The sequence below is a fragment of the Montipora foliosa genome, chromosome 6, assembly GCF_036669935.1.
Source record: "Montipora foliosa isolate CH-2021 chromosome 6, ASM3666993v2, whole genome shotgun sequence".
NCBI classification, from domain to species: domain Eukaryota; kingdom Metazoa; phylum Cnidaria; class Anthozoa; order Scleractinia; family Acroporidae; genus Montipora; species Montipora foliosa.
In genome coordinates, this window is record NC_090874.1 from 41344593 (window position 1) to 41372092 (window position 27500).

General features: G+C 39.3%; 1 protein-coding gene and 1 long non-coding RNA gene across 2 annotated transcripts in view; both read right to left on the reverse strand.

Annotated features, from left to right (window-relative positions):
* LOC138005572 (uncharacterized) overlaps window positions 1–12893 on the reverse strand; it is a 28750-nt gene extending 15857 nt beyond the window's left edge. Inside the window, exons 1-21 of the mRNA XM_068851779.1 lie at window positions 12771–12893; window positions 12472–12651; window positions 11753–11848; window positions 11425–11483; window positions 10875–10963; window positions 10344–10435; window positions 10045–10224; window positions 9316–9411; window positions 8980–9038; window positions 7890–7978; window positions 7374–7450; window positions 7060–7239; window positions 6343–6438; window positions 6015–6073; window positions 5403–5491; window positions 4767–4858; window positions 4468–4647; window positions 3755–3850; window positions 3431–3489; window positions 2948–3036; window positions 694–813 (exon numbers count right to left, since the gene is read on the reverse strand). Coding sequence (XP_068707880.1) covers window positions 694–813; window positions 2948–3036; window positions 3431–3489; window positions 3755–3850; window positions 4468–4647; window positions 4767–4858; window positions 5403–5491; window positions 6015–6073; window positions 6343–6438; window positions 7060–7239; window positions 7374–7450; window positions 7890–7978; window positions 8980–9038; window positions 9316–9411; window positions 10045–10224; window positions 10344–10435; window positions 10875–10963; window positions 11425–11483; window positions 11753–11848; window positions 12472–12651; window positions 12771–12893 — 2200 coding nt within the window. The remainder of the gene's footprint in view (window positions 1–693; window positions 814–2947; window positions 3037–3430; window positions 3490–3754; window positions 3851–4467; window positions 4648–4766; window positions 4859–5402; window positions 5492–6014; window positions 6074–6342; window positions 6439–7059; window positions 7240–7373; window positions 7451–7889; window positions 7979–8979; window positions 9039–9315; window positions 9412–10044; window positions 10225–10343; window positions 10436–10874; window positions 10964–11424; window positions 11484–11752; window positions 11849–12471; window positions 12652–12770) is intronic.
* A 406-nt stretch (window positions 12894–13299) lies between these two features.
* LOC138007036 (uncharacterized) lies at window positions 13300–15512 on the reverse strand. The gene is made up of 4 exons (XR_011123984.1): window positions 15026–15512; window positions 14251–14346; window positions 13923–13981; window positions 13300–13380 (listed from the first exon to the last, which is right to left on the reverse strand). It is a non-coding gene; the product is annotated as an uncharacterized lncRNA (long non-coding RNA).
* Window positions 15513–27500: the final 11988 nt, after the last annotated feature.

Genomic DNA, 27500 nt, shown 5'->3' on the forward strand with positions numbered 1-27500 from the left:
TGTCAATGTCTACTTCTAAAGCAGTGCTTATATAAGGCCTATTTTCGTGTCCGCGCTATGATACCAGAATGAAATGGGCCCCTATCAACATCACGTTAACTCTCTCTTTACTTCAAAACGGAGAGGTCAGCACAGGCTCTTTAAGAAATATACCAGTTAGGAATGGCCTAAATTCAGTTCATCAAAGAGAACGTGATTGTGAAATGAAAAGCATTTAAAAAAGGACGTTCAATAGTTTCATGCAAGAACTAATTTAATTGAAGTGTCTGGTTTGTCCTGCTATTTTACAGGAACGAAATATTTAAGGGGGTGGCACTTAACTACAGAAAGAGAATGGTTGCTAAGGAAGCTTTTCAGTCAAAGAGCCCTGCAGAGAGGTTGCATGGATGGTTCTATGAAGTAACTTTTAATGAAAATTTGACATCAATGCAATCACAAATCGCATGTGCAACTAGTTCCAGTCCTCTGTCGTGCGTTTCAGTGAAAAAACAGGGAAAGGCTCTCAGAAGACGAAAGGAAGAGGCGCTCTTTTCACCGGATGGGAACCGTCCCATCATTTTTCGTAAACTGTAGCATGGAATTTCTATTTGGACAAAAAAAATAGAACTGGTATTTTGAAAAATGTATTAAAGGAGGGCCGTATGACGTCATAATTGTGAGATACAAAACGTTAAATACTATTTGACAAGTTACCGTGAACAAGGATTGATGTGGGTAACGATGAATCACCAATTACTTGAACAGCATCAGGCACTCTTAACCTGTTAGTTGATGGCAGCGGTGTTGTAGTATGCTGGGCGATTCCACCTCCGACTGTAAATAAGAAAAGTGGGTTAATAAGCAGCCTGAAATTCTATCATAAACGGGATGCAAAGATAAGTCCGTCGCTTCTACACATGACGTTTCTGCAGCTGTTTAAAGGCTATTTTGACGGCTGGATTTTTGCTAACGATTTCGAATCCTACTAGCTCACGCTATGACTTCACCACTAATGTCAGTCAAGAGATTATAAATTATAATCTCTTGTGTCAGTAAAATCTAACACAGACTAACACATTATTAAGACAGACGTTCACGAGTAGTGTGCGTGTAAGCTGTTGAAAATCGTGAAGTACTGCTACAATCCGGGTCAAACGACTTTAGGACACTTGTCAAATTTTGGGCGAAAAGTAGAGAATTTACTGTACATGCTTCCATCGTTATATGAGCAACGCGTGTTCTCCTTTCGCTGCCTTTTTCGCGCCCCCTTCCCTCCAGACAATGTTGAAACAGGCGAGCGATCGATGAACTAATTTTGATTTCGGAGACCGTGAAAAATCAACATTGTAATGGGGGGTGGGGGGATAGCGGGAATTGTCCAAACAGTTTTGACCAGGATTGTCTGAAAAAAGAATTTCTTGATAATTGGTCTCCAGGCCGGCTAGGTTCATTGAATCTCATTAGAGACTTGTCTCAGATAGTAAAGCTATATATTGCACAGGTGTAGAGGTGGTGTAAGGAAGGATTTTAAAATCGGTGGGTTACGTTACAGTGAGCAGTCAACAGTTCTCGGCCACAGTTCTCGGCTATTTAAAGGAAGATATTTAGGTATAGAAATTACTTTTAGAAAGAGACTGCAAAAAACATAAAACTCTTCCTTTTCTATTCATACAAGCGCCTTGTGGCGTTAAAAGATCACCGGGTGTGTATTTTTCAATAGTACTCACCCTAGAAACAGCGAAAGATCAGATAAATTAGATGTTAGCTTATTATTTTACAATACCCGAGAACTGTTGAAAAACGCATTAATTAATTAAGCGTTGTTTTGTTCAGAAACGAAAGCCACATAAAGATCAGCAGAAGTGCATATAACACATCACGCCATATATTCTGGTAGCTATATCAAAAGAACAACGAGAAGATGTGTTTTTAGGAGTGAGAACTGTTTCCGTTGTTAACAACGGCTTGGGTCACGCACGGACAATTCGGTTTTGTACGACACTGATTATCATCAGCAATGAGGTGACGCACAGCAAATTTGGCGAAGCAAAATCTACAGAGACATGAATGTGGCTCTTTCCCTTGTACTATTTCATTGTCTACGCGACTTGTTGTCTTTCAACTTGTGAGGAGTCGAGTTCTGCTAAGCAAAGTAAAAGGTCTTCTGCAGCTCGAAAGCGGTGGATAAATGCGGAGTCTGGGAACGAGGCTCCTGAAAATATTCTTCGCCGGTTCTATAGTTTCCATAAAACAGACTTTACTACAATAAAACAGTTTTTAATGAAATGTTACAAATTGTTCACCATTTTGAGGACAAATATATGATACGATTTCCAGTTTTGTTTTGTTTGCTGAACTCAGTTTCGGACTGTAGTTGCATGGGAAAATCGTAAGCAACAATTGTACCGTCTAAATTACCTCTTTTGTAGTGTACCGAAAGCCAAATTGGCGTTCAATAACGAAGGGAGGCGGTGTGGCAAACTGGTTTGAGATCTGAGTTGCATGTGAATGCTCAAGTGAAGCTATGATCTTCGCAGTTATGAACGCAATTTTTGAAATTGCGTAGCCTGAAGCCTGAAAAATTCAGGACTTCAACGGGGTTTGAACCCGTGACCTTGCGATTCCGGTGCGACGCTCTAACCAACTGAGCTATGAAGCCACTGACGTTGGGAGCTGGTCATTTGTGGGTTCTAATGGTCCCGTGAGAAATCAAGTCCTGAATTTTTTTCAGGCTTCTCTACGCAATTGCAAAAATTGCGCTCATAACTGCAAAGATCATAGCTTCACTTGATTTTATATCCGCAGTTCATATATGATTCATTTTATATACCATTTCATAAATGTTCCTTATTCACCTCATTTTGTCGAAGAATTCCAATAATTTGACTGAGCCGTAAGAAAATCAGTGGCACGTTAACGTTATATCAATAAATAGTTGAACTATAACGTAAAGTAACAAAGCACTTACTATTCACAGGTCCATACCCTCCAATGAGAAATAACTCCATGTTGAGATCTTTAAAATTAGTTAATCCAGGGTTTACCTCCCGGGAAACTCTAAGCGCAGCAAAATAAATAAATATGTAGGTAGTGAGATAGATAATTAAATAAAAAAAATAATTAAGGGGATTTAGGGCAATCAATCAGTCGGCTAGTTGACCGGCCTGAGATGGGCCATAATCCGACGGAAAATGCACATCAAGATATGAGCGGCGACAAATCTCTTCAGCACCTGCAGGCAATACACCTTGTCGACAATGCCCTTGGATCTTGGATCACACATTGACTTTTCATGTTAGAATGCACAAGAATGGGGAATCCGATTTCACACAGTCAATCAACCGACAGGTTTCCCACATATCCAGCTATCCACAAATCCACAAATCTATCAATCGATCGATCGATCTATCTATCTATTAACGCCATTTGAAAACGTTTGAGTAATTGATACCTGCATTTTATCCTTCCATTGTCGAATACCTGTTCCATAACAGTTACAGCCGATGGCGTCTGAAACAAAAAAGTCAAGATGTGCTTGAAGAACCATCAAGATGCAACTACTGACACGACCTGAAAGCAATTATTTAAAATTGTCAGTGTATTAGTGTATGTATAGAATACTAGTCTGGGATCGAATAACGGTGGCATGTCATAAATCAAAATTGTAAAAGTGACTAATTTTAATGTGACTTGGAATTATCATCAACGTTAAGTAATCAGCAACTCAGGGACTGCAGTTGCAAAGAAAACGGACATCATCATGTACAGCACTCACCGGAGTTGTCTGTTGTGGTGTTGCGCGTGAACTTGAATAATAATGGCCGCTTCGTGAACCATCGCCCCTAACGCACATCAGTAAATCTGTATCGGCCTAGAGAAAGAGAAAACAACCCTTAATGATGAGTTCAACACCTTCTTTCCCTTGGATCCATCCATCCACGTCACACAGAAAGACACAAGCAGACAGACTGTTACTGAAATGCTGCACTCTTATACTTGGAGGCCCAGCAAGACAAACAATTACGTTTGTTAAACTGCAACTTCGAGCAAAGTGATTCATGTACAAATGGCGAGACTCTGGAAAGTCTTTGGGTTAAAGAAGGGAAAGTTCATTTGTGAGAACTGAAAGACCACCCTCCACTTCACCTTATCTTAGGAGATAAAACCTGACAGTGTCATGCTCGATTGCATGATCTGTTGCCTAGCTTTTGAGTGTTTTCCTGACATAGAAACGGAGCTATATGCATTTAAACGCAAGACCCTTATCACCATCATCATCATCATCATCATTATCACTATTATTATCAAATATCGCCAGATAGAGAAACACACAGACAAAGTAACAGAAACACAAATAGAAAGACAGCTATTTAGCAAGGGATCCTTTTCACTGACTCTAATTTGTCTATTACATATGCATTGTCTGTGCCTTTACGTCAACTGTAAACATGATCATGTGTACTAATGATTTGAAAACGTTCAGCTCACCATGAGTTGATTATCGCTAAATCCTACTGCCACCCAGTCTCCAACGCCGCTCAGCTCGAACAAGACCGTATTGGAATTTGTAGCATTAAAAGTGATCAAAAAATTGCAGTTTTCACTGGAAGTATAGGACTCGGGAGACGAAAAACAACCCTTACCACTGTTACAGTCGCGCGTGTTAAACTATGAAAGTGGAACCAAAACAAATTAGAAACGAGCAAGCCCAGTGACCAAAGCCTGATACATAAGAATACAAAAAGCACAGTTGGCTAAAAATGAGAAGAACGTTTTATTTTTCTTACACTGAGTACATTTACTTGACTGGCTTCTACCACACTTAATCTATTAGTTGATGGCAGCGGTGTTGTAGTATGCTGGGCGATTCCACCTCCGCCTGTTAGTAAGAAACGGGTGTTGATAAGCATCGTAAAGTTCTTTCATAAACAGGATGCAAAGATATAAGTCCGCCGCTTCTACGCAGTACGAGTTCGGTAATCATTTAAAGGCTATCTGGACGGTAGGATCGAGTAGTGTGCGTGTAAGCTGTCGAAAGTGGTGAAGTACTGCTAGTTGCATGGCAAAGTTCAAAGGAACAATTCTATCATGTAAATTACCTCTTTGGTGTACCGAAAGCCAAAGGAAAGTCAGCCCGATTGGTGTTCAATAACATTGGGTGGTAGCGTGGCAAACTGATTTGGGACTTACATGTGAATGTTTCTTGTTCACCTTATTTCTCGAAAAAAATCCAATAATTTGACTGTACCGTAAGAAAATCAGTGGCACGTTATATTAATAAATAGTTGAACTATAACGTAAAGTAATATATTCACAGGTCCATACCCTCCAATGAGAAACAATGAGATCCAGCTATCTTATTCTCAGTGCCACGTTATATTAATAAATAGTTGAACTATAACGTAAAGTAACAAAGCACTTACTATTCACAGGTCCATACCCTCCAATGAGAAACAATTCCATGTTGAGATCTTTGAAATTGGTTAATCCAGGATTTATCTCCCGGGAAACTCTAAGCGCAGCAAAATAAACAAATGTATAGGTACTGAGTTGGATAATTAAATAAATAAATTAAGTAGGGGGATTTAGAGCAATCAATTAGTCGGCTAGTCGGCCGGCCTGACATTGGCCATAATCCAACAGAAAATGCACTCTAAGATATGAGCGGCGACAAAACCTTTCAGCAACTACAGTCAATACACAGTGTGGATAATGCCCTTGAATCTTAGATCACACATTCTCTTTTCATGTTAGAATGCACAAGAATGGGAATGTCAAACAGTCAATCAACCGACCGATTACCCACTAATCCAGGCATCTTATTCTATCTAATTTACAATTCACAAACCTATCAATCGATCGATCGATCGATCGATCAATCAATGAATCAAGTTTTTCTGTCTGTCCGTCTGTCTGTCTACCTATCTGTCTATCTATCCATCTATCTATCTATCTATCTATCTATCTATCTGTCTATCTATTTATCTATCTATCTATCCACAAACGCCATTTGAAAACGTTTGAGTAATTGATACCTGCATTTCATCCTTCCATTGTCGAATACCTGTTCGATAACCGTTACAGCTGATGGAGTCTTGAACAAAAAAGTCAAGATGTGCTTAAAGAACCATCAAGATGCAACAACTGACACGATCCGAAAACAACTATTCAAAATGATGATCAGTGTATTAGTGTATGTAAATACTACTAGTCTGAGAATCTAATAACAGTAGCCTGTGGTAAATGAAAATTGTCGAAGTGACTAACTTTACTATTACTTGGAATTATCATCAACGTTAAGTAATCAGCAACTCAGGAACTGCAGTTGCAAAGAAAACGGACATCATCATGTACAGCACTCACCGGAGTTGTCTGTTGTGGTGTTGCGCGTGAACTTGCATAATAATGGCCGCTTCGTGAACCATCTCCCCTAACGCATATCAGTAAATCTGTATCGGCCTACAGGGAGAAAACCAACAATGTATCATGAGTTCAACAGCTTCTTTGCCTTGAATCCATCCATCCACGGCACACAGAAAGACACACGCAGGCAGATTGTTTCTGAAATGGTGGACTCTTATACTGGAAGGCCCAGCAAGACAAACGAACACGTTTTTTAAACTGTAACTTTGAGCAAAGTGATCCATGTACAAATGGTGAGACTCTGGAAAGTCTTTGGGTTAAAGAAGTGAAAGTTCATTTGTGAGAACTGAAAGACCACCCTCCACTTCACCTTATCATAGGAAGTGAAACCTGACAGTGTCTTGCTCAATTGCACGATCGGTTTCAGAGCATATTCGATTGTTTTCCTGACATAGAGACGGAGCTATTTCCCTTTAAACGCAAGACCCTTATCATCATCATCATCATGATCATCATCATCCTCACTATTATTATCAAATACTGACAGATAGAGAAACACACAGACAAAGTAACAGAAACACAAATAGAAAGACACCTATTTAGCAAGGGATACTTTTCACTGACTCTAATTTGTCTATTACATATGCATTGTCTGTGCCTTTACGTCAACTGTAAACATGATCATGTGTACTAATGATTTGAAAACGTTCAGCTCACCATGAGTTGATTATCGCTAAATCCTACTGCCACCCAGTCTCCAACGCCGCTCAGCTCGAACAAGACCGTACTGGACTTTGTAGCATTAAAGGTGAGCAAAAAATTGCAGTTTTTACTGGTAGTAGAGGACTCGGGAGACGAAAAACAACCCTTACCACTGTTACAGTCGCGCGTGTTAAACTATGAAAGTGGAACAAAAACAAATTAGAAACGAGCAAGCCCAGTAACCAAAGCCTGATACATAAGAATACAAAAAGCACAGTTGGCTAAAAATGAGAAGAACGTTTTATTTTTCTTACACTGAGTACATTTACTTGACTGGCTTCTACCACACTTAATCTATTAGTTGATGGCAGCGATGTTGTAGTATGCTGGGCGATTCCACCTCCGCCTGTTAGTAAGAAACGGGTGTTGATAAGCATCGTAAAGTTCTTTCATAAACAGGATGCAAAGATATAAGTCCACCGCTTCTACACAGTACGAGTTCGGTAATCATTTAAAGGCTATCTGGACGGTAGGATCGAGTAGTGTGCGTGTAAGCTGTCGAAAGTCGTGAAGTACTCCTAGTTGCATGGCAAAGTCCAAAGGAACAATTCTATCATGTAAATTACCTCTTTGATGTACCGAAAGCCAAAGGAAAATCAGCCCGTTTGGTGTTCAATAACATTGGGGGGTAGCGTGGCAAACTGATTTGGGACATACATGTGAATGTTCCTTGTTCACCTCATTTCTCGAAAAAATTCCAATAATTTGACTGTACCGTAAGAAAATCTGTGGCACGTTATATTAATAAATAGTTGAACTGTAACGTAAAGTAACAAAGCACTTACTATTCACAGGTCCATACCCTCCAATGAGAAACAATTCCATGTTGAGATCTTTAAAATTGGTTAATCCAGGGTTTACCTCCCGAGAAACTCTAAGCGCAGCAAAATAAACAAGTGTATAGGTACTGAGTTGGATAATTAAATAAATAAATTAAGTAGGGGGATTTAGAGCAATCAATTAGTCGGCTAGTCGGCCGGCCTGACATGGGCCATAATCCGACAGAAAATTCACATAAGATATGAGCGACGACAAAACCTTTCAGCCCCTGCAGTCAATACACCGTGTCGACAGTGCCCTTGAATCTTGGATCACATATCAACTGTTCATGTTAGAATGCACAACAATGGGGATATCAGGCAGTCAATGAACCGCATGATATGATATGATATGATATGATATGATATGATATGATATGATATCTATCTATCTATCTATCTATCTATCTATCTATCTATCTATCTATCTATCTATCTTAGACTATTTATCTATCTATCTATCTATCTATCTATCTATCTATCTATCTATCTATCTATCTAACTATCTAAGTCTATCTAAAATGGCGGAAACGCATGTAAGCGAGAGCTCAACATTGCTAAGTCAAAGCGATGATACTAACGGGTTACAAGTCGATAATGGTCAATTGTATCCATTATCTATTGAACAGGATCGAAAGGGTCGCAAAGTCAATTGGCTGGGTTCTCTTAACAAGTTGAAATCATTCGCGAACAACGAATTGAAGTTGTCGGAGGAGTGGTGTTCTGTACCTACAATTATGTCCTGAAATGCACGCAATGACAAAAATGGCAGATTTGGCGAAAGTGCTCCACGATTGACAATCTTGGCAAAATCATCGAATTTGGCGATATTTTGACAATTTTGTGACAGCACTTCATCCGTTGTTATTAACGACACTCGAATGGGGAAGATTTGGCGATTTTGGCGATATTTTGCCAATTTCGTCAAATTAGTTCTATAATCCAAAAACCAATCAATCAATCAATCAATCAAGTTTTTCTGTCTGTCTGTCTGTCTACCTATCTGTCTATCTATCTATCTACAAATGCCATTTGAAAACGTTTGAGTAATTGATACCTGCATTTCATCCTTCCATTCTCGAATACTTGTTCGATAACCGTTACAGCTAATGGAGTCTGAAGCAAAAACAGTCAAGATGTGCTTAAAGAACCATCAAGATGCAACAACTGACACGATCCGAAAATAACTATTTAAAATGATGATGAGTGTATTAGTGTATCATGTAAATGCTGCTAGTCTGAGAATCCAATAACAGTAGCATGTCCTAAATCAAAATTTGTGGAAGTAACTAATTTTACCATTACTTGGAATTATCATCAACGGTAAGTAATATGCAGCTACTCAGGGACTGCAGTTGCAAAGAAAACGGACATCATCATGTACAGCACTCACCGGAGTTGTCTGTTGTGGTGTTGCTCGTGAACTTGCATAATAATGGCCGCTTCGTGAACCATCTCCCCTAACGCACATCAGTAAATCTGTATCGGCCTACAGGGAGAAAAACAACAACGTATCATGAATTCAACACCTTCTTTGCCTTGAATCCATCCATCCACGACACACGGAAAGACACAAGCAGACAGATTGTTTCTGAAATGCTGGACTCTTATACTGGGAGGCCCAGCAAGACAAACAAGCACGTTTTTTTAAACTGTAACTTCGAGCAAAGTAATCCATGTACAAATGGCGAGACTCTGGAAAGTCAGCCTGGGTTAAAGAAGAGAAAGTTCATTTGTGAGAACTGAAAGACCACCCTCTACTTCACCTTATCTTAGGAGATGAAACCTGACAGTGTCATGCTCGATTGCATGATCTGTTGCCGAGCTCATTTGATTGTTTTCATGACATAGAAACGGAGCTATATGCATTTAAACGCAAGACCCTTATCACCATCATCATCATCATCATCATCATCATCATCATTATCATTATTATTATCAAATATCGCCAGATAGAGAAACACACAGACAAAGTAACAGAAACACAAATAGAAAGACAGCTATTTACAAAGGGATCCTTTTCACTGACTCTAATTTGTCTATTACATATGCATTGTCTGTGCCTTTACGTCAACTGTAAACATGATCATGTGTACTAATGATTTGAAAACGTTCAGCTCACCATGAGTTGATTATCGCTAAATCCTACTGCCACCCAGTCTCCAACGCCGCTCAGCTCGAACAAGACCGTATTGGAATTTGTAGCATTAAAGGTGATCAAAAAATTGCAGTTTTCACTGGTAGTACAGGCCTCGGGAGACGAAAAACAACCCTTACCACTGTTACAGTCGCGCGTGTTAAACTATGAAAGTGGAACCAAAACAAATAAGAAACGAGCAAGCCCAGTGACCAAAGCCTGATACATAAGAATACAAAAAGCACAGTTGGCTAAAAATGAGAAGAACGTTTTATTTTTCTTACACTGAGTACATTTACTTGACTGGCTTCTACCACACTTAATCTATTAGTTGATGGCAGCGGTGTTGTAGTATGCTGGGCGATTCCACCTCCGCCTGTTAGTAAGAAACGGGTGTTGATAAGCATCGTAAAGTTCTTTCATAAACAGGATGCAAAGATATAAGTCCGCCGCTTCTACGCAGTACGAGTTCGGTAATCATTTAAAGGCTATCTGGACGGTAGGATCGAGTAGTGTGCGTGTAAGCTGTCGAAAGTGGTGAAGTACTGCTAGTTGCATGGCAAAGTCCAAAGGAACAATTCTATCATGTAAATTACCTCTTTGGTGTACCGAAAGCCAAAGGAAAGTCAGCCCGATTGGTGTTCAATAACATTGGGTGGTAGCGTGGCAAACTGATTTGGGACTTACATGTGAATGTTCCTTGTTCACCTCATTTCTCGAAAAAATTCCAATATTTTGATTGTACCGTAAGAAAATCAGTGGCACGTTATATTAATAAATAGTTGAACTATAACGTAAAGTAACAAAGCACTTACTATTCACAGGTCCATACCCTCCAATGAGAAACAATTCCATGTTGAGATCTTTAAAATTGTTTAATCCAGGATTTATCTCCCGCGAAACTCTAAGCGCAGCAAAATAAACAAATGTATAGGTACAGAGTTCGATAAATAAATAAATTAATTAAGTAAAGGGATTTAAAGCAATCCATTAGTGGGCTAGTCGGCCAGCCTTACATGGGCCATAAACCGAGAGAAAATGCACATCAAAATATGAGCGACGACAAAACCTTTCAGCAACTACAGTCAATACACAGTTTCAATAATGCCCTTGAATCTTGGATCACACATTCACTTTTCATGTTAGAATGCACAAGAAGGGGAATGTCAGACAGTCAATCAACCGACCGATTACCCACTAATCCAGCTATCTTATTCTATCTATTTTATAATCCACAAACCTATCAATCGATCGATTGATCGATCAATCAATCAATCAATCAAGTTTTTTTCTGTCTGTCTGTTTACCTATCTGTCTATCTATCTATCTATCAAGGCCATTTGAAAACGTTTGAGTACTTTATACCTGCATTTCATCCTTCCATTGTCGAATACCTGTTCGATAACCGTTACAGCTAATGGAGTCTGAAACAAAAAAGTCAAGATGTGCTTAAAGAACCATCAAGATGCAACAACTGACACGATCTGAAAACAACTATTTAAAATGATGATGAGTGTTTTAGTGTATGTAAATACTACTAGTCTGAGAATCTAATAACGGTAGCATGTCGTAAATAAAAATTGTGGAAGTGACTAATTTTACTATTACTTGGAATTATCATCAACGTTAAGTAATCAGCAACTCAGGGACTGCAGTTGCAAAGAAAAGGGACATCATCATGTACTGCACTCACCGGAGTTGTCTGTTGTGGTGTTGCGCGTGAACTTGCATAATAATGGCCGCTTCGTGAACCATCTCCCCTAACGCACATCAGTAAATCTGTATCGGCCTACAGGGAGAAAACAACAATGTATCATGAGTTCAACACCTTCTTTGCCTTGAATCCATCCATCCACGACACACAGAAAGACACAACCAGACAGATTGCTTCTGAAATGCTGGACTCTTATTCTGGAAGGCCCAGCAAGACAAACAAACACGTTTTTTAAACTGTAACCTCGAGCAAAGTGATCCATGTACAAATGGCGAGACTCTGGAAAGTCTTTGGGTTAAAGAAGTGAAAGTTCATTTGTGAGAACTGAAAGACCACCCTCCACTTCACCTTATCATAGGAAGTGAAACCTAACAGTGTCTTGCTCAATTGTATGATCGGTTTCAGAGCATATTCGATTGTTTTCCTGACATGTAAACGGAGCTATATGCATTTAAACGCAAGACCCTTATCATCATCATCATCATCATCATCATCATCATCATCACTATTATTATCAAATACTGACAGATAGAGAAGCACACAGACAAAGTAACAGAAACACAAATAGAAAGACAGCTATTTAGCCAGGGATACTTTTCACTGACTCTAACTTGTCTATTACATATGCATTGTCTGAGCCTTTACGTCAACTGTAAACATGATCATGTGTACTAATGATTTGAAAACGTTCAGCTCACCATGAGTTGATTATCGCTAAATCCTACTGCCACCCAGTCTCCAACGCCGCTCAGCTCGAACAAGACCGTATTGGAATTTGTAGCATTAAAGGTAATCAAAAAATTGCAGTTTTCACTGGTAGTACAGGCCTCGGGAGACGAAAAACAACCCTTACCACTGTTACAGTCGCGCGTGTTAAACTATGAAAGTGGATCAAACACAAATTAGAAACGAGTAAGCCCAGTAACCAAAGCCTGATACATAAGAATAGAAAAAACCCAGTTGGCTAAAAATGAGAAGAACGTTTTATTTTTCTTACACTGAGTACATTTACTTGACTGGCTTCTACCACACTTAATCTATTAGTTGATGACAGCGGTGTTGTAGTATGCTGGGCGATTCCACCTCCGCCTGTTAGTAAGAAACGGGTGTTGATAAGCATCGTAAAGTTCTTTCATAAACAGGATGCAAAGATATAAGTCCACCGCGTCTACACAGTACGTGTTCGGTAATCATTTAAAGGCTATCTGGACGGTAGGATCGAGTAGTGTGCGTGTAAGCTGTCGAAAGTCGTGAAGTATTCCTAGTTGCATGGCAAAGTCCAAAGGAAAAATTCTATCATGTAAATTACCTCTTTGATGTACCGAAAGCAAAAGGAAAATCAGCCCGATTGGTGTTCAATAACAATGGGTGGTAGCGTGGCAAACTGATTTGGGACTTACATGTGAATGTTCCTTGTTCACCTCATTTCTCGAAAAAATTCCAAGTACCGTAAGAAAATCAGTGCCACGTTATATTAATAAATAGTTGAACTATAACGTAAAGTAACAAAGCACTTACTATTCACAGGTCCATACCCTCCAATGAGAAGCAAATCCATGTTGAGATCTTTGAAATTGGTTAATCCAGGATTTATCTCCCGCGAAACTCTAAGCGCAGCAAAATAAACAAATGTGTAGGTACTGAGTTGGATAATGAAATAAATTAATTAAGTAGGAGGATTTAGAGCAATCAATTAGTCGGCTAGTGGGCCGGCCTGACTTGGGCCATAATCCGACGGAAAATGCACATCAAGATATGAGCGGAAACAAAACCTTTCAGCAACTACAGTCAATATACAGTGTGGATAATGCCCTTGAATCTTTGATGACATATTCTCTTTTCATGTTAGAATGTGCAAGAATGGGAATGTCAGACAGTCAATCAACCGACCGATTACGCACTAATCCAGGCATCTTATTCTATCTATTTTACAATCCACAAACCTATCAATCGATCGATCGATCGATCGATCAATCAATCAATCCAGTTTTTCTGTCTACCCTTCTGCGGTCTGTCTACCTATACGTCTATCTATCTATCTATCTATCTATCTATCTATCTATCTATCTATCTATCTATCTATCTATCTATCTATCTATCCATCTATCTATCTACAAACGCCATTTGAAAACGTTTGAGTAATTGATACCTGCATTTTATCGTTCCATTATCGAATACCTGTTCGATAACCGTTACAGCTGATGGAGTCTAAAACAAAAAAGTCAAGATGTCCTTAAAGAACCATCAAGATGCAACAACTGACACGATCCTAAAATAACTATTTAAAATGATGATCAGTGTATTAGTGTATGTAAATACTACTAGTCTGAGAATCCAATAACGGTAGCATGTGGTAAATGAAAATTGTGGAAGTGACTAATTTTACTACTACTTGGAATTATCATCAACGTTAAGTAATCAGCAACTTGGGGACTGCAGTTGCAAAGAAAAGGGACATCATCATGTACTGCACTCACCGGAGTTGTCTGTTGGGGTGTTGCGCGTGAAATTGCATAATAATGGCCGCTTCGTGAACCATCTCCCCTAACGCACATCATTAAATCTGTATCGGCCTACAGGGAGAAAAACAACAATGTATCATGAATTCAACACCTTCTTTGCCTTAAATCCATCCATCCATCCACGACACACACCATCCACGACACACAGAAAGACACAAGCAGACAGATTGTTACTGAAATGCTGGACTCTTATACTGGGAGGCCCAGCAAGACAAACAGACACGTTTTTTAAACTGTAACTTCGAGCAAAGTGATCCATGTACAAATGGCGAGATTCTGGAAAGTCAGCTTGGATTAAAGAAGAGAAAGTTCATTTGTGAGAACTGAAAGACCACCTTCCACTTCACCTTATCTTAGGAGATGAGACCTGACAGTGTCTTGCTCGATTGCATGATCTGTTTCCGAGCACATTCGATTGTTTTCCTGACATAGAAACGGAGCTATATGCATTTAAACGCAAGACCCTTATTATCATCATCATCATCATCAACATCATCATCATCATCATCATCATCATCATCATCATCATCATCATCACTATTATTATCAAATATCGACAGATAGAGAAACACACAGACATAGTAACAGAAACACAAATAGAAAGACACCTATTTAGCAAGGGATACTTTTCACTGACTCTAATTTGTCTATTACATATGCATTGTCTGTTCCTTTACGTCAACTGTAAACATGATCATGTGTACTAATGATTTGAAAACGTTCAGCTCACCATGAGTTGATTATCGCTAAATCCTACTGCCACCCAGTCTCCAACGCCGCTCAGCTCGAACAAGACCGTATTGGAATTTGTAGCATTAAAGGTGATCAAAAAATTGCAGTTTTCACTGGTAGTACAGGACTCGGGAGAAAAAAAGCAATTCTTACCATTGTTACAGTCGCGCGTGTTAAACTATGAAAGTGGAACAAAAACAAATTAGAAACGAGCAAGCCCAGTAACCAAAGTACAAATGAAAATAGAAAAAAAGTCGGTATATAAAAATGAGCAGAATTGTTTTGCTTTATTTACAAGTACGCACTGAAAGAGTGAGTTGGCCGAGTAACACTTGATCAGAGGTTTGATTTTTAGGCTTGAGAGAGGCTCCAGCACTTGGCTAAGTAGCCTGACGTCTGGCTGTTATACACAATTGTGGTCTCATACACACAGGAGGTCTTAACGCTAATACTACCAAGCCGACCACTTGCTGGAAAGGTCAGACCACAACACCGGGATTTCCGTGTCCCACTCTTTGGGAATAATGTGTGGATTGTTTAACGTCCCACAGAGTTAAAGGGGCTAGGTCACGCTATTTTCAGTAATTTTGTTTAATTTTGTTAATTATGAGCTCTAAACGTCAAATTGGCAGAGAAAGAGTCTTTCATTTGCAAAATCACGGCGACATAACAACTGACAATAATTTTCAAGCTTTGAAAATGAGAATTTGATATAGACTGATATAAATTTGAAAAAAGGTGGGCCGACGTTTTTCAAATTTACCCAAATTCAATCCATTTCAATGCTCTCCAGTTTTGTCCATCCATGTCCCTTCTTGGCTTCCCTGTGTTTTGTTAGAGTTCTTCTATAGTTTTGAACAGTTATTTTGATATTTCAGTTAATTCTATGACCATTCGATCAGTGCTGAAAATGCCTAAAATAGCGTGACTTAGCCCCTTTAATTTTTTAATGAATAAGGGCTCTGAGAAGGGACCTCTGAAGGTGCTTATGAAGTAAAAACTATCTTGTTCTAATGAAATAGATTATCCTTTTCTGATGGTCAATGTGTAGGTTTAAGGCGGTAAAACATTTACATTAATGTTTATATCGAATCCAAAGTTTTGAATTCCTCAAGGGTCCCATCTTGCGCGCGGCCAAAACGATCGTATTTTAAAGCTGTGACTTGGGAAATGCTTCAGAGGGCAAGAATGTTATGGCGGTAAGGAGGAAGGATCCACCTCTGCGACTTATTGCGTTGCTGGTAACCCAAATATGACAAACTGCAGTAGGTATTATTTTCCGAAGAACAAAACTTTACGGCGGCAGTGGATTCGGCTTGTCCGAATTCACACGAATGATGTTTGCTTTGTGTTCCGCCCAGATCGATGAGATTTGTTTCTAATGTGGGCATTCTAGTTTACGACGACAGTAGAAAATTAGTCGAGCCACCGAAGATCCAGGCATTTTATCCTCGGACCTCCACCGTCCAAGAATTCGCTTTTGCTCCGTGGACATTTCCTCTGACTTCCCGAAAGCGCTGGTCGGAATATTACAAACAAATAAAAATTAACGAGTGCGTCTGCCTGATCGAGGAAAGCATGGCGCAAATGCTGAACGTACTTGTATTTTGAAATGACGATTAACAAATAAATAAATAAACTTAATGAGTGTGTCTGTCTGAGGAAACTAACATGAGAATATTGGTATTAAACTGAATTCAGTAGAGCATGGTTTCAGCGTCAAGCAAAATGTGAGTAGTCCTTTTGGATTTTGTGAGTCCTTTGGGAAAACTGCGAATTAAAATTTGCGCTATGTACAAGAGATAGCGTGGTGAAAAAGAATAGGAACTCAAATAATCCTTGAATTTACAGAATTTAGTAGTCTTGGCTGAACTGAAGCTGGCGTCACTTCTTCTAACGTCACTTGAAAATCAACATTCTATATACAATTGTGCGATTACCTTGAAACTAACCACAGGCACCCCAAGCTCGGTTACGATTATAGACTTTGAATGGAAAATATATTTTGAGCTTATAAATGCTAAAATAAGCTATAAATGTAGAAATAAACTTCACTTACCTCTATGTACAGTTTTCCTCGTCTTTTCTGTGCAATCGGAGGGCAAACTGTGTCCGTTTTAGACGGGTTTGTGGCTTACGAATTTTTGCGATGTCGTTATTTTTAGTTGTCATTTCCCCTCATAAAGAGAAGAAAGGCCGGTGACTCGCGGCGATCTCGTCCCACAAATTGCTCTCGCATCACAAAGCAACGGTCCGAATCGCCAAAAAAACACCACAGCCTTAAGGCCAGATAAATTTCCTATCGTATCAACTCCATTCCGGGACCACACAGCGATTTTTGGCGGATAAATTCCAAATAATGCGCTCAGCTAGATGTGTGGCTACAGCTATTATAGCTTGATGGCGATCACATTTCATTCTACACTCTCATTGGCCAATTTGAAACACTATCCACGCGCAATAATTAGACTGCCAATGAGGGTGCAGAATGTAATATGATCGCCATCAAGCTATAACGACCGTAACCACACATCTAGCTAAGCGCATGGGAAGATTATAGAATTCAAAGCCGAACATTATTTGGAATTTATCCGCCAGAAATCGCTATGTGGTCCGGGAATGGAGTTGATGCGATAGGAAATTTGTCTGGTCTTAAAGGCTGTGGTGTTTTTATGGCGATTCGGGCCGTTGCTTTGTGATGCGAGAGCAATTTGTGGGACAAGATCGCCTCGAGTCACCAGCCTTTCGTCTCTTTATGAGGGGATATGACAACTCACGACATCGTAAAAACTCGAAAGCCACAAACCCGTCTAAAACTGACACAATTTGCGCTCCGATTGCACAGAAAAGTCGAGGACAATTGAACGTAGAGGTAAGTGAAGTTTATTTCTACATTTACAGCTTACTTTGGCATTTATAAGCTCAAAGTTAATTTTGCCATACACTCTCTATAAATCGCATACCTAGCTTGGGTTGCCTTTGAACTAACGTTATGTCTCTGTGCGTTAAGTAGCATGAAATCAGAAAATTATAAGACACTTGTGTAACACACGTCTCACACAATTACTAGCTTGAGTATTATGGGAAAAGAAACATCGAAATTGCCTACGCACAATGAGCAAAGGCGAGTTGTAACGTAGGAGAGGTGACCGGATCAATACCAACAACTTCAAGTTGAACTTCACTTTCGTCCGAAGAGCTTCCATCAGACGAAGTTTCGTTTGCCTCAGAATCTGCTAAGAGCATAATCAACTATACTTGACAACTTTTTAGCTACGTAGTGCACGCTTTCATGGCGCTACAACAGTCCACAAGGCAGTGAAAGGAACTCGTTCAGGCATTTTCTACGTCATAAGCGTCGAAATGAGCAAAAACTCGTTTCCAGTCCACGGGACACTAGTTAATGGATTTTTACGCGCTGAAGAGGTCGAAAAAAACTAGTTTTGTTGACTTTTTCAAATTTCTTTTGCCATTTCGTAATCAAGACACAACAAGCTTCAAAAATACATAAAAATTTTTTTCACTTCGTAGGCACCTTAGAAGGTAGTAGCGAAGTAAGCTTATGCCCTGGACATGTTGATACTGAATCGAAAAGCTTTTGACATAGTGCCATGCGTCTGGTGTACGGTAACCTAGTTTCGCACCTAAAACAATCTTGGATCTCATACTTTACAAAGTACTTTTCTTTGAAATCCTAGGACGCCCTTTTCCAGTCATAAACGGAAGAAAGTCACCTAAAGTGCACTTTCCTTCGAAACATCTCGTCTGAAACAAGCTGCCGCCATCTGCGGCACACCAAGCTCACTGAGTCAAAATGGCAGCATTTCCCTCACTGTCGCAGACAAGCTGCAGGATCTCGATTAGCAGTTCGTCTGGAAGACGAGCAATGTCTAGAGAAACTGTTTAAATAGAATCACTGGTCATGTCAGTTCAATAAGTATGAATCAACATTTAACTAAAGGAGTAAACTATACTTACTTTTGAAGAGAAGAGTGCAAATTCAAGCATCGAATTTGCGTCAATAGTACTATGTATTTCAGCCGATCCTCGCTAGCTATGTGGTGCTTTACAGAACATACCCTCCCCCCCCCCCCCTCCACCCCAACTGTCTTTAACTCGTTACGGTGTGCTTGAAACATCTGTTAACATTCGAGTACAAGAATCGTTAAGATTGTCTTTGTTCCTTCGACTCGAGCAATTCCGATACTAAGACACAAATGTACCAATTTTCCACATGAACCTTCTGAATAGATCTAATTACGTTTTCACTATTCAGTAAGGCCGAGTAGCTCATTCCAGGTTTCATCGGGTGTCTTCCCTCCGATCCCCCTCCGGGACGCCCCGGAATGTTTAATGTTCCCGATTTCAATAACGACTCACAGGGTAGGGTATTGCGTGACGCCAACTACTCATGTGGTCTTTTAATTTCCTCGGAGCAAACTGTTTTTCACTCAGGTGTTTAATTGAATCGTTCCTGACGAAATCAACCAGTCAGTTAATTTTTGGGGTACTTTCATTTTTCTGATCCTAAGGCAGAATTGTTTTAGGGACAACTTAATTACCGGCAGGTGTTTGACAATAATATGCTCAAGGATTAGTGAAAAACAAAAAAACAAACAAATCTTGTAGCAGATGGAAAAATTTGTAGTCCACGACTATTCAGGCTGCTGTTAAACCAAAACTAACACATATAAAAACAGACTATTTTCAACGTTGACCTCTCGTGCTACAGACGCAAGGTTAAATTACACAAAGAAGAACGTATTATTGAATTGCAGAGGGCAAGTATAAACTCACCATCATCTCTTCGGACTCTGCCTTAAAACAAGTGAGCCTTTCCTTTCGGTCATGTCGGTTGCCGACTTGACTGCCACATGAGGCATAGAGACTTTGTACAGAATGTGAAATATTATTACCCAATAAGGCTTACATGAATATTTTGCAATTTTCACAGGATCTATTATTCTTCCCGGCTAACCATAGGAGCAGCAAATTTAATGATTGAAAGATAGCCTAACATGAGATGAGTATTTCGCAATTTTCACACGATCTTCTGGAAACAAATTTAAAGATGCAAAGATACAAAAATAAATCGATTCACACTTGAAACGAAGAGAAGTATTGGTACCCAGTCCTTTAAGTTCATCCCACGGTGGTTCTAGGTTCATGCCATGGGGGTTCACTGTACGGTGGGTGAACATTCCAACTCTATATGGACCTCCCGCAAGCAACTCCAGTGCACTCTCGATTGAGCCAACTGGTGAGGATAGAATTAACCCTCAAAAGGATAATTTCTAACCCACGAAAACTATCTAGGATTTAGCCTTAAGGACGTTCGCGCCAATTGTTCCTGCGCATCCTTACTGCGCACCCAAATGCACACGCCACGTCATACACGAGCGCGCGCGGTAAGTAATAAAATGAGAACTGATAGGGCAAAAGACCATTGCTATAGCTTTGCCTGGATTTAACGGTCTTGGACGTTCGGTGACCCCTATTTTTCTTTCCAGAAACGGATTTTATTTACAATTATCTCCACGTTGTCCAAAAATGAACAAAAAATCAATGTGGGAAGTTCAAAAAATTTCAAGATTTCTGCTCACGGGACATCAAATGCTGCCATCTTGCGGCTGCAAGGCGCGTGAAACTGTGGTCGCTAAATGCGAACTTGATCTTTAAGGGAACCTCACCAGTTGACTAAATTCACTTAATTAGTCCACTTAAACAATATTTGGCAGAGAAGATTTCACTTCAAAGATTTAATTGCAATATATTTGGGTTTACAGACACTGGCCTTATTCGATAACGAAGCCCGATTTTATCACATTTTGGGTGTTTTTCCGGACATGTTCCCTCCAAAACGAAGTCGGTGACCCCCCATTTTTTTTACATTTCTGACATAACTAACTCATCATCTTACAGTGGTAAAAGTTTCAGAAGAAAATCAATGTTGAAAAAATTTCGCGCGAACGTCCTTAATAGGGAAATAGGTCCACACAAGGCGAGAGAATATTAGCCTGTTTCTTGAGTTCGAAAGATTGTGGTAAATGAGGTATAGCCTGCGTAACAGGCGTACTAGAGCTAGTGCTGTCCACATGATGACGTCATATGTCATCGGTCTTTGTTTCCCTTGACCAGCGGGTCGGGAAACGACCGACCCGCTGGTCAGGGGGAACGAAGACTCTGGGAACGAGATTGCAAAGCTGTATGAAAAACTATCATTGATAAGGTTTTACAGCGGTTTTCTTGAAAGTACATGACTAGTAGGATGTTCACTTCCCGAACATTTCGATTTCTGGTGGATGCAAATACGACAATGGCGACATAAGATTAATATGTGGGATTCCTAAAAGTAAATTTAAATCTCTAATTCTGGAAAGCGCACATTTGCTTACTCTGCTGCCACCCTTTTCAATTGACTCGACACTGATCTTAAGCAAATAGCTTGTGTATCTCCTTCTTCTATTATTTTTTCATCTAAATTGAATAAATTTAGGCATAAACTCTTTATATTATTCCTTAAGTTTGCTAGTAATGTTTCTCATCTCGAAGAATTGATGTGTTATGGGTGTCGTTTTTCTCTTTATTGTAACTGTAGACTTGTGTTAGAAGGTAATTAGCGTATATCACCTTATATCTATGTTAACCGTGCATTTGTCTAGTTTTAGTTTCTCTTGTTGTGAGTCGTGTATTGCTGATTAGGCATTGTTTTAGATGAGGATTTTGTACCGTTGTGAAGGCGGTAAGTTAGATAACTCATTGGGTTAATTACGTCACCTTCGTTAAATAAAGAATATTGTATTGTATTGTATTGTCTGTTAATGATACAAAAGCTCAGTCAAACAGTCGGATAACTTACCGTAAGTCCATGAGACGTGCTTGAAAATACGAACAGCAGAACAATCGATGAAAAGAGCTAGGAGTGAACAAAATTGACCTAATTAAATTGAGGATTTCGCACGCTCACAGTACGGTCCGCCAAATGAAAATCCTTGCTCAACTTGAAAGTGAATATTTCGTAAATGAAATAAACTAACAAATAGATAAGTAACCATTTCTACAAACAAAACTTCAACAACGAATATTTTCAAACAGAAGCTGTGGGAGGCATTCGGTTTTTCCTATGTTTTTCCGGGCGAAATAATGTTATTCAAGTTACTTAAGAATCGTAATTATCGACAACTACTATTGAAATATGTTATATTGGACTACACACGACTTGAAAAGAATTAGACTGGTCGTAATTATGTTAAGTAACGCAAATGCTTCGAAAACCATCGACATAATCGTATTATAGTACCATGAAGTTGGATAGCTAACCCGCTCTTGCCGTACTTTTAAGTGGGAGTATAATAAAAAGTACTGTCGCAGAGGAGGAATGAATAGTATCCCATAATGCATAGCGATTTTTTTTACATTATCAACTGAAATCGTGATGTAATCAGTATCTTCCTGCCACAACGATTTTACGTGTGCTACATTTAAATGTAGGGAAATTCATATGAGCTACATCGAGTGCTAGAGCGAACGGCGGCGATGCGTAATCCCCGATGTTGTTGAGAGTCGATCTGTGGATGTTTATGTCTCCCTTGCTGGTTCGAATTAATTATTCCTTCGTTCAACATAGGTAATGAAAGAAATTTGAATTAAATCTGAAATCCGCGTTTGTGCGATCGCTTTCTAAATGCAATGATCAAAAATGCTTGATCACAAGTGCCACTTACGGGCTCATTAAACTGGTGCATTTTGATAAAATCGTCAGCTCCCAAAATATGGGAAAATGTGGGTACTTCTGGGTACTTCTCCGCCCAAAATATCTTTTCACCATCGATCTGCATGAGAGAAGTCCATATTTTGAAAAAATCTAATCCACAACTGTGTAAATAACTTCATTCGTGACCTCCCTTCGGGTCAGTAATCACATTGTGAAACAACCACATTTCGAATTATCAAAATATGAATAGTCTTCCGTGAGTCTTGATTAATGAATATCAGAAATGAAGTATTGACAGGCACAAATTACTCACCATTATAATCGACAAAACCTACGAAATAATCACGAAGAAGATCGTGTATTTCATCAACAAAGCACGCCATTTTGCTATTCCCGTTGGGACGAGATGCCGAAAAGACGTCTGGGATACTATTGATTCCTCCTCTGGTACTGTCGGAAATTTGCCAGTTTGGCAATTCCAGTCGGAAAATAGGTGGAATTTAGTCGTTTTTTTACTAGGTTGCCACATGGCAATCCGCAGTCGGAAAATGGGTCGAATGCCTCCGCTTTTTTTCCCGTGTCGGGAAAATGGAAACCTGTCGCTCCCCTGCTAATTATTGGTTTTGTGCCTAGAGTATCCTGCGCGCGCGAGTATCTTTGGTAGGTTTCAGGGGGCAGTGGAAATGCGTAGATTATCAGGTGGACGCATTACAAACAATGGCGACGAAGCCGATGTAACGCGAATGCTGCTTTATTGGATCTTTAAAAAATATATACCCTTTTGGAGCTCAATAATGGAACGTCAATTCGATAAACAACGGTAGCTCTGAAAAATGAATATCTGGAATCTTAAAAGCGACGAATAATGGGCTTCAAGAACAATTGCATCTTTCGCCGTCGGATATCAATATTTTGCTAACTGTAGCGTTATGTATAACACTAAAACCAAATGGCAAACTCTCTGGTAACGTTTCCTATTCTGGCTCGATATGGGTTTAACAAACTCATAGAAAGAATCGAACACCTTGAATGCATCTGTATTTACTGTTGTCTGGCAATTTATATTTATTTTGTGCCCAACTCTGCAAAGTCTTCTGCAGGTAAAAAAAATAATTGGAAATTTGACAGTCAAGAATTACTTGAAAGAAAGCTTGTTGTCTATTTCGTGCTTCATTGTTCAAGGAAAAGTTCTTCAGAAAAGGGTTTGATCCTGAAATTTATCTTTTTGCGTATGGTAATTAATTTTGACAACATTGGGTTTCTTGTGTTCACTCACGCAATGAAATAGGAAGGGTTTTTTGCCTCTAATAGCAAATATGTTGTTTTGTTTCAATAAATTTTTCGCCGGAAAAGGCTTTTGTGTGAATTCATCATGATGTGTAATATTAGAGCTTAACCGTGAATTTGCATACGTCGGTTGAAATGTGATAGGCGAGGATTTTTTTATAAAAATGACAGGAATGTTTTCTTTCTGTCAAATGATTGATAGATAGCCAAGATTTAAACGTCAGAAAAAGATCTGTTTTGTCATTATAATGTAAAATGAAGTTTATTTGGGAAGCCAACAATATTTCTTCAAGTTCCTGGTTAATCCAATTTATTGCTACGACTTACTAGTGCGAAGATTGTTTACATTACTCATGCTTTTTGGGAATTTTGAGTGTCATAAAATTCCATCATTTACCGTGACATAGCCCCTTTAACACTAACATTTTTCAACAATATATTGCTTTAATCTAACCCAAAAACATTCAGACAGTAAAAAAATTCATATTTATTAACCATTTCCTTCGCTTTTTTTTTTGTATCTCATAGATGTTTAGATTTTCAATTACAAACTCTGTTTTGATTGGCCGCTCAACCTCATGATTGTGTAAATAGCTCACCCTGAAGTCAAAATAGATGAAATGTAAATATTCAGTTAAATATTACACAAATTTAAAAAAACCAAAGACGGAAGTTTCTTGGCTTAAAAGTAGGTTGATTTACTCTGAAAACGACGAACAATTAACATTCTTTTCCGTAGTTCATTTAGTTGACACAAGGTAATCACGTGCACCTTTATGGTTGCCTAGCACATGATCAATTTATTCCTTTTTACAGAACATCATGACCTTCCTCTTGATTCATAGAAGTCAGAGACTGCAGAATTTTTAGAGGAGCTTTGCACGCGCTTAAGGCACGCGCGCGCGGAGCACCATTGTTAAGAAGATATGGTAACCCATCGATGCGAGAAATCTTGGTTTTATAGCCATGGCGTCATCAACCGTCCGTAAGTATAGCCTGTGTACAGCCGCCCGCTCTCCGAAAAAAAAAATCGGAGAGGAGCGTCTGTGATTTACCGTTAGTAATCGTGTTCCGTAATAATTTTGCATACATTATTAAGTGATCTACGCTGACCAAAATTTGCGGGGCTCATATTTCGTTGGAGCTAAATTCTGAAAATGGTGGTCAATGAGGTAGATTTCAAACATCCATTGAAGAGCGTCTCCGATAGTTTTAAGACACCTTGGCTTTATAGCATAGAAGTACTCTTTAAAGGAAAGGATGCATTTGCAAGCCTTCCAAGCGGGTACGGCTCTGATCTTCAGAGCAGCACAGATCGTTGACGATGAGCTGTTATTTTCCCCGATGTGTTCACATCTCAAATCTTCCAGGGCATTACACTTTTTAGATTGTGCTTGAGAATGGCTAGGCTGGTCCGAGCAAGGCGTTGGGATTACATTGACTGGTAAGGAATAGCGGGAGACGTTTTCGAGTGGACAATCTTTTGAATAGTGCTATATTCACCTCGTGAAGAGCGCTTTCGTTTCTTTTGCGCTGACAACAATTCCTACAAATGAACGTCGAAGCGATTTCCACTTTACACTCCATAGATAACAATTCCGCTCGTACTTTAAAAGAAAAACCTCTTTGACAATCAAAAAGAGTTTTATTCGTATTTCGTACCGTGCTCAAAGTACACACGGACTCATCGTAAAAATCTCTCACGGTGGTTCTCACGGTGTTGATGTGGAGAAATAAAAATAAAGGCCAATCAAAACTCGTTGTTTCAATGATGTAATGATCGATGGGTAATAACCAGTCACATCATTTTCCACACATTCCAGGAAAAATCACGTGGTATGGATCACAATTATCGACGGTAAATCACAGACGCTCCTCTCCGATTTTTTTTTTCGGAGAGCGGGCGGCTGTACACAGGCTACCGTACGTACGGCCGTCCGTCCGTCCACCCCTTTATGTATGCCAATGTGACCAGTATCATGCTAGTTTACAGCATAAAACTTTGATATAGACCTTATTCATAAATGGAGGTCAATTTATAATTCTTTTGTCGAAGAGCAAATTAGCCTACCAGGCCTCGATATCATACAGTGAAGTGAAAAGAATTCTTGCTCTAAAATGAGGCTCGGTAGGCTAATTTGCACGTGGACAAAAGAACTATAAATGTGACCGCCATTTATGAATAAGGTCTATTGGACATCCATCTTTTGATTAATTGACACCTGTCAAAATAAGGTATCCGCTGACCAGTATCACGTGACCATATCGCGGGCTCAAGCTTAGAGCTCACCGAGGTCAGCTGTTTTTTGAAGTTGACCGCTGACCAGGGACTTTTTTTCGAAAGGATTGCAGGCTCAACTCAGGTTAACTCACCTGAACATAAGAGAGGCTTCATTTTTCCCATGCTTTCTGTGGCTCGACGCTGCTACACGGCCATACTATATATCAACGAAGGTTCTTACACAGTCAACACTTTTTGTGTTCGGGTGGAAAACGGTTTGGAGGATGTTTTCTTTCTGCATTTTTCGCTGGTTTCAATCCAGTTTGACCTATCATGATATCTGTGGTCCACACTGGTGGCTACGCAGTTATTCAAGTCAAGCATCGGCGGGATGTAAACTTAAAGCTGAGTGTTTATTTTACATCTTGTTAGAGCTGCTTTTTTTTCCTTTATTGCAATTTTTGGCATATCTTTAGATGCTCTGATAAGGTTACATGATGCCTGGAAGATCTATGTCTAGAACAGGAACGAAAGGACTGAGAGAAAGAGAACGACAACGACAAAACAGAATACTAGTAATAGTGCATACTTAGCACACAAATTCTTTCCTTGGGCACTAAACCGTTTATTATTTTTACGGATGCGTTATTTAAAGTGGATGCGTATTTTTAAAAGATGGTTTAATCGGTTCTTCCTTTGTTCAGGAATGAAAATCGATTTTTTATTGTCAACTGGAATTAAATAACAGTTATCTGTACTCTTTTGGACATAAAGAAAAAGTTGATTTGTTTGCTTGTTTGTTTTCTCTAAAATGCGAGCGAACAAGTGCTTTTTTAATCCGTTTGCCCAACTGGTTTTCGTTGTGCCTCGACAGTGACCAGAAAATTTTGCCCTTATGTTATAAACACGTATTCGGAATGAGCTCTCGGAAAATTAGGGGGGAATCTGACTAGCTTGTGTTTTCAGAAAATTGTTTAAAGCACTCAAACGTTATTTTAGTGTTGGAGCAGATCGTGTTTGAAGTTCATCCTTTCTTCGTTGCATTGCCGTAGTTTGCCGATTCTTGTACCAAGCCAACCTGGCGTGTTTCAATGAAATACATAAAAATGTGAATGATCTTGTTTTCAGAGATAAAGTGGAATAAAGTACATCAGTAAAACTCTTCTTTGACCTTGAACTGACAAAGTTGTTTTTATGGCTTCTAATTCAAGCATGATTCCTATTCGCTGGCTATTGACAATTGACTCTCAA